Here is an 8,103-nt window from a genome sequence, read left to right as displayed (position 1 = left end):
TTACTAGATGATGCATAGTTGCCTTGCTGCAACTTTCCATTTTTACTGTCATCCTACTTTTTATAGCAGTCCTTTGCCATGTGCTCTTGTTTGCCACAATACTACCACTTTATGCTATTTGCACTTTGATTTCTTTGCCAACCACCTAGGCCTCTTTGGCTCCTCCTGCCTCTAGACTAGTAGCTTCCACCATGATTGCAGGCTGCGAAGAATCAGTAGACTATTGTTGCCCATAATTCTGGCTTCCTTGTCGGCGGCCACCACCTTGGCCTTGACCACGATATCTACATCTGCCTTTACCTGAATTAGAGTAGAAGAGTCCTCACCACCTAAAGACTTTTCTTCTATGATCAGCATCATAGACACCAAGTCCTGAAAGTTGGGAACATTCTCTCTCACTGTAATGGAAGTCTTGAATGGCTTGTACTCTTTGCCAAACCCATTCAAACAGACACTCATCAAATCATCATCTTCTACCGATACATTGATAGACCTAAGGGATTTAACAACTTGATCTTTAAAGCATACTTATTGATAGACCTAAGGGATTTAACAACTTGATCTTTAAAGCATACTTATTGATAGACATGCTTTTCTTTTCCACTGTATATGCAGCTCTTGTTTTAGCTACAGTTTCCTTGTCTTTATATTAATTTGGAATATTTGCATCGGGTTCTTCCATACAATAGTTGGAGTGTTGACATCCTGTATGTGTCCTATCATTATATCTGTGACATTGATCGAAAACTAATACATGAATTTTCTTCCACTCTAATTGCAATCCTTGAATGCCTTTATATCTGTAGGAGTGGCATTCTGTTTAAACAACTCTGGAGGCTCCTTATTGTCTCCTTCGACATAGTCCCAAAATCCTTTACCCATTAGGAAATTGGTCATGCTGAACTTCCCAACATGGAAGTTGTTCTTGCCCAGCTTCTCACGACAATCTGATTGAGTTTGTCAAACATGTTTGCTTGCAACAATCAGAAACTTGCAAATAGATAATTTCTATATGTAACCTGTAACACAACATTATCTTCTATAACTGTTGGCAGTTGCACATCAACACAACCTGCATGTCACTAGATTTGACTAGAGTATATGTGCATATACCCAATAATAATAATACATGTACAGACACTGTCTGCACTCCCAAAATGCACTGTTGCATTGTAATAACCAGATTTCGACCAGAGATAGTTCTCTCCCAGTACTTTTCAAAACTATCGAAAATATCTTGCAGTGATCGAACAGAGATCAAAACGTACTCAAAACGCGAATTTGTTGCAAAATTTTAGTACAAATTACTTCGTACCACATGGGCACCTTTAAGCCGGGCACTAGATTCCCCCCCACCACATCAGCATGGGCAGGCAGGGTATGGCGATGTGTAGTGGGCCTAACAAAGACAAATGTAATTGTGCTCTTATTAAGGGAAAAACACGTGGCATATTTAGCTTCCAGCATTCCAAAAAAAATTGTAGGCTACAGTAGTTAAATTACCTCGCGCAAGACCTCTTGATTCGTATCCTCCGAACAGGAAAATCCTGATGCTGCAGATTATTGTATAATTCGATGCTTAGTCATGCAGTCGGCTTGGATCGATGGCTGCCAAGGCCTAAAAGACATGGTAAGCAATGGTAATCTGGCATCGTCAAGCTCTCAAAAGCTTGCTTTGCTGGGATCTGGGCGCAGCTGCAAGGCCAAATTCAGTCGATTGCCTACCACAGATGCATTGGATGTTGAACGTGTGTATAACATGGGTTCTGAGATGGTGTGCCCAAATGAAGGCTTGGGGATATACAGGGGCAAGGGTCTTGATGTGCTGAGCATAGTGAAAGACATGGGAACCCATGCAGGCCAAGCGTCTGGCAGTAGGGCACTGTCCATGGGCTTTGATATGTTGAGCACAGTGGAAGACGTGGGAACCTATGATGGCAAAGCACCCTTGCCCATGGTTTTGGATGTGTTGAGCATAGAAAAGAACATGGGAACACATAGCGGCACGGCATTTTTCTCTATGGCAAATTCGAATACCGTGTCGGTTGAAAACCTAGCCAGCATTGAAGAACCAAACAAAGGCACTGTCGTGGCTGAGCTATCTGTGGATGCTGACACATGGCAACAACCCAGAGATAGTGCCGCCACATGGCAACATGACACTGATGATGCTTTTTTTGAAATGCTGAGCATAGAGGATGCACTAACCTTTTTGTTACAGACAGCTGATGTGCCCTCAGTAGAGAACTTCATCTGCATCATGAAGAAGTGCAGGAAAACATCAAATCTTGTGCATGGCCAGCATGTGCATTTGCACCTGTGTAATAAGGGCCTGGAAGGTCACAAAGGGCTAGGTAATTTTCTCATCCCAATGTTTGTCGAATGCGGAGGCATGGCCGATGCTGAGCGGGTATTTAACCGGCTGGATTATAGAAATGAGCATTCTTGGACTTCGCTCATTCAAGGTTCTGTTGCCTGTGGGGAAGTACAACGGGCTGTGGACCTGTACCAGACGATGCTACACGATTCCATTGATCCTAGCAACTACACATTTGTGGCCCTACTTAAAGCTTGCACACAGCTGAATCATGTGGAAAGAGGTCAATTTTTCCATGCAGAGATTGTTAAGAAGGGAACAGAAATAGATTCTTTTATTGGCAGCATTCTGGTGGACATGTATGCCAAATGTGGGTCACTTGCAGAAGCAAGCCAGACATTTGATGAGATGGCAGTTCAAGATGTAGTTTCATGGACCGCATTGATCTCAGGATTTGTAGAACATGGGCTTGATGAGGAAGCATTGAATTGTGTGGAAGAGATGCAATCGAATGGTTTGTCTCCAGATGCTGTTACCATTGTTTTCAGCTTGAAAGCTTGTGGCAACATAGGGGGCATAGAAAACTGCCGAAAAATACACACAGAGATTGTTAAAATGGGTTTTACTGGTGATCGGTTTGTTGGTAATATTCTCCTAGATACTTATGCTAGATGTGGCTCACTTATAGAAGCAAGGAAAGTTTTCGAAGAGCTGCTGGTTAGAGATGAAGTATCATGGACTGCAATGATTTCAGCATATGTGGAACATGAGCTTGACCACGAAGCATTGAGTTGTTTGGAACCTATGCAACTGGAAGGTGTGACCCCAGTTCCTGCAACATTTGCTTGTATCTTGAAAGCTTGTGTGAGAATTGGTGCCATAGATATTGGCAGAAATTTACATGATGAGGTTATCAAGAAGGGTTTTGAAGGAAACCCTTTTGTTGGCAACACAGTGGTGGATATGTATGCCAAGTGCGGGTCACTTTCAGATGCTCAGGAAGTTTTAAGCAAGCTGCCAATTCAAGATGCAGTCCCATGGACGGCCCTGATTGCAGGGTATGCTGAACACGGGCATGGTGAAGAAGTGCTGAAATGCTTTGAACAAATCCAAAGAGAGGGTGTGTGTCTGGATGCCGTCACTTTTGTCTGCAGCTTGAAGGCTTGTGGTAGCTTAGTAGCCTTAGATAAGGGGCGAGAAATACACATTGATATTATCAAGATTGGGATTGAAGGAGATGTTTTTATTGGCAATACTTTGGTTGGTATGTATGCTAAATGTGGTGCCCTCATAGAAGCAGGGGAAATGTTTGACAAGCTGACAGTTCGAGATGTAGTCTCCTGGAATGCAATACTAGTAGGTTTTGCTGAATATGGGCCTAGTGAGGAAGCATTGACCTGTTTCCATCAAATGCGATCAGAGGGTATACTTCTGGATGCTGTGACATGGGCTTGCATCTTGAAAGCTTGTGGCAGCTTAGGTGCCCTAGATAAGGGCCAAGAACTACATGGTGAGGTTGCAAAGATGGGACTGGAAGGAGATCTTCTAGTTGGTAATGCTTTAATGGATATGTACTGCAAATGTGGGTCACTTGTAGAAGCTCGAGAAGTCTTTGACATGCTTACAGTACAAGATGAAATCTCATGGAATGCATTAATTCGAGGTTATACTGAACACGGGCTCGATGAACAAGCATTGAACTCTTTCCAGCAGATGAAATTGGAGGGCGTTTCTCCAGATGTAGTTTCTTGGAACATAATGATACTGGGCTATGCTGAGCAAGGAGAAAAGGAGAAGGCTTCTATGCTTTATGCAAGCATGCAAGAGCAAGGCCTGATACCGAATAGTGTCATTTTTATAAGCATCCTGAAAGCATGTGGTGATCCAGCAGCCATAGATAGTGTGAAACGAATCCATGCTCAGATTTGTCAAGTTGAAGGGCCTGAGGAGACTGATATAATCATAGCAACCACTCTTATTGACATCTATGGCAAATGTGGAAGCATGGTGGATGCCCAGCACGTCTTTGATGCTTCATTTGCAAGGGTCCTTGCTACATGGAATGCCTTGATAACAGGTTATGCTCGTCAAGGCCAAAGCAAAATTGTCTTCCATCTGCTTTTGAAAATGGAGGAGGATGGCATACAGCCGGATGAAGTCACTTTTCTCAGTATTCTCAACGTATGCAGTCATGTGGGTCTAGTGGATAAAGGCCAGGAGTACTTTGAGATCATGTGCCAATTGTGTGGTATTACTTCTCACCTTGAGCACCACACTTGTATGGTTGATCTCTACGGTCGTGCAGGTCAACTGGAAGAGGCTGTGGCAATTGTGGATAGACTGCCCGCTCGACCTGATCTGGTGGTGTGGCATACTGTGTTGGGTGCTTGCCGGAAGTTGGGTAACACAATGTTTGGAAGTAAGGCATTTCAACATGCTGTTGTATTGGACAAAAGACACGCTGCACCATATATCTCCATGGCCAACATTTATGCAGATGTTGGCATGTGGGAGGATGTCAAGAGGATTGAGGCAATGAGAACAGTTTAAGGAAAGTTCTAAATTTAAGATCAGAAAAACTTTGCCTATATTTGCAAGGTGTAATATGCAGTTGACTAATGGAGATTTTAATGATAAGCCCACAAAAGCAGAGTTAACCATAGGGCCTGGGGCCCTTGTAAGTGAGTTGATGTGCACATAACTGATTGTTGGAGCCGAAAGTGTGTGGGTCTGGATCCAGTCCAGCACTAGAGGTAGGTAGTGACCTGCTGAACCCCCCTGGTTGTTGATGGGGACGTTGTATGGGACACGATTGGTAGTCATGAGTCATCCATGGGCCAGGTGGTTAATGGTTTGGGTGCCTCATGTTCAGGTGTATCTACCCAAACTCTCTCGAAGGCTGGGGGCAGAGACCGAGAATCTAGTGAAGGCAATTCAGCCTTTATACACTACGCATCACTGAAATGGAAGGTAGCACTCTGGACTCTTATATGAGTTCATGGACAGGATCGGTGAAGCACTTTCTGTCTTCTCAAATGTAAGCAATGACATTATGGACTTTGTTTGGCCTTTGTTTGGCCCTATTGGTTGGTTGGTTTGCAAAGACAGCCCCACAAGCATTGATGGACACAGGAGGCACATAAGAGTCTTCCATGACAAGGAAAACATGCTTTTAAATTTTGAGGTATTGCACCCTACAGACATACTTGGGATGCAGGGAGATACAAATTGTGTGTGCATATGCATGCGCCTGATAACGTCTCAGACCATTGTCTGTGCTGTAAGATGTCATGACGGTTTTATGATGGCGTCATTCAAGTAAAGCAATACAATTATTATGCAGAGATGTGTGATTTGCCTCTGACTTCAGAATTATTTTATGAGGCTACTGGTAGTGCTATGTGAGAAATTGAGACTTTTGTGCACTTCTGAGGATTGATAAGCAACGTTTCTGGAACCTGCCCACATGTATCTACTGTGTGCAAGGATGCATTTATGTGGCGTGCCCAACCTATAGTTATGGGGTCAATAATGAAGAATCAGGCTTGGCAGTTTTTAGGTCTGTTGTGTGCATGGGTCCAGGTAAGTGGAAATAAATTGTCTGCTTCAGTGGGATGAGCCAGGTGGCGGGCACATGAATACAGAAAACCACTGGCCCAAATCACAGCATATATTCAACATCCATCACAACATGAGTATGAGTCAATACATCTGTTTCACAGACATCATAATCATATACATGCTGAAACCACATAAGATAACCTTGCACATGACACAGCACTAGGGGCTGAAGTTGGGCCAGCCCCCCCCTGAGGTATCTTTATTACCAACAGAGAATTCTCTTGTACAAGATGCAAGTGCCCGGGAGTTCCACTCCTCAGCCAGCACCAGATTTATCCAATTTTGTGAAAAGAAAACAAAGTAATACAAGCTCTCGGTTACCAACCAGAGCAAAGCAGTCACCAACTGCTCGATAGAGAAAGCAAACCCTCGGTCACCAACCAGGGCCAAAGCAATCACCAACTGCGTTCCAGAAAAAGCCAACCCTCGGTCACCAACCCAAGCCAAACTAGTCACCAACTGCCGTCCCGTGAAACCAAGCCCTCGGTTACCGACTATTCCTTAGTTTCACGGCTGTCCACACAATTGTGCAATTTCAGCAGCTCCAAACAGGCCCAAACAGCACTTAGACCAATCGTTTTGCATCCTGTGAAGTTGGGTTGAAGCCAGGCACAATCTGTGTATCTGTTCCATCTCAAGGAAACCCTTGGAATATTGCTGAAATTTGCTGTAATTCAGCACAGCCAGCCAATAGAGAAGCAATAGAGGAAGTTGGCCAGCCCTAGGGAGCATGTATGCAACTTGATTGGCTCTCTACAGCTTGTAAGAAACTTGACCAGTACTAGAGAAGAGAGAGAACATTGTCGGCCAGCCCTGCAGCAAGTATTTCAGCAATCAATCAGCCCTATAGCTCATGTTCCATGAGTCGACCAGCCAGGTAGCACTTGAACATAGAGTCGGCCAGCCTCACAACTCTCCTTTTTGCTGTGCACAACCCATAAGCTCCTATAGAAGAAGTCAACCAGCTCTTTTTGGCTGCCCTAACTTGCTCAACACCCCAAACTCCCAGAAAAGCAACTCGTGGACATTCACAGGTAAAATACCGTGCAATGTCTAGGCAAACAAAACAAGTCACACATGCAAGTGCATTTCACAGGTAAATGCTTGTGTGCAATGATTTGGATTAAATCTTCCAACTTGCTATCTTGTACGCCAAAACTGTCGCGACCATGGGCACCACCCATGTTTGATCCAAATGTTGTACTCACTAGAGCCATTGCTCTTGCATGAGCCCAGCTAACTCACCAGGATCACCAACCCTTCCATGAGTTCACATACTCATTGAATAGAGTCACCAACTCTTTCATGAGTTTACGGATTCACTAAAGTCACCAACCCTTGAATGAATGCATAAATACAGTAGTCAGAGTCATTGTTAACCACTCTAGCTAACATTACTTTTCAAGCGTGGCTACGCTCATTGTAGCTTATCTTTTGTAACTGTACAAAGCGCTTAATGATAAAAGAGACATGGGATGATTGAGCTTATGGCTTGTGTAATTCCGGTCATAGAAAAGAGTTGTACACAGAGCTAGGAAGACTAGTTTTGGTTCCCCAATTGTGAATGGGTTGCTGGCCATTGTAAACTAAGAGCTCTTGTATATAAGACATTTTATGAAATATGAACGGGGACAATCCCATTAGTCTCATTTGAGTTTTCTCTCTCTCTCTCTCTCTCTCTCTCTCTCTCTCTCTCTTATGAGCTTGTGGATGCATGCTTGCATATTTGATTGTTGTGGTGTATGCTTGTAGGGATGGTGATGATCTAGCTTCTCCTCTCCTCTCCCCTCTCTTTGCTCTCTACCAAGGTCCCTCTTGCATGCATGTGGCATGGAGTGAAGGTTAAGCTTTCCATAGCTTTCTCCTTCTTGCTCTCTACCTAGCTCTTGAATCTCTACTTGGGTGACATGAATCTCTACTTGGGTGACACAAGTAGAGGTGAAGTGAGCCTCTAGCGGCTTCACATCGAGAAGTTAACCCTCATTAGGGTTGGGTGAGTGTACATCTCTGAACTCGATTCTTGCATGTTGTTTCTCTTCTTCTCTCCCTCTCTCTTGTGTGCAAGGTAGTATCTTAGTATTAACATCTTTGGCATCGTTGCCGGGGATTGCATTTAGCTTAGGGTCCTCCACTTATTTCATTTGCTAGAGTTCTCATTTGGCCTC

At 43.9% G+C, this 8,103-nt stretch overlaps 1 protein-coding gene across 1 annotated transcript; it reads left to right on the top strand.

The window, feature by feature from the left end:
* Positions 1–1,627: 1,627 nt before the first annotated feature.
* On the top strand, positions 1,628–4,867 carry LOC147611464 (pentatricopeptide repeat-containing protein At2g39620-like). Its single transcript, XM_086784904.1, has one exon. The coding sequence runs from the start codon at positions 1,628–1,630 to the stop codon at positions 4,865–4,867; it is 3,240 nt and encodes a 1,079-aa protein (XP_086641030.1).
* Positions 4,868–8,103: the final 3,236 nt, after the last annotated feature.

The sequence above is a fragment of the Cibotium barometz genome, chromosome 47 (genome assembly GCF_041138505.1).
Source record: "Cibotium barometz isolate CiBa-2024 chromosome 47, ASM4113850v1, whole genome shotgun sequence".
Classification (NCBI taxonomy): Eukaryota; Viridiplantae; Streptophyta; class Polypodiopsida; order Cyatheales; family Cibotiaceae; genus Cibotium; species Cibotium barometz.
This window is presented reverse-complemented; position numbering and strand designations above follow the sequence as displayed.

Bases quoted from the DNA above. Each gene is read 5' to 3' on its own strand.
- LOC147611464 (XM_086784904.1), top strand. From the start codon at position 1,628: ATGGTAAGCAATGGTAATCTGGCATCGTCAAGCTCTCAAAAGCTTGCT.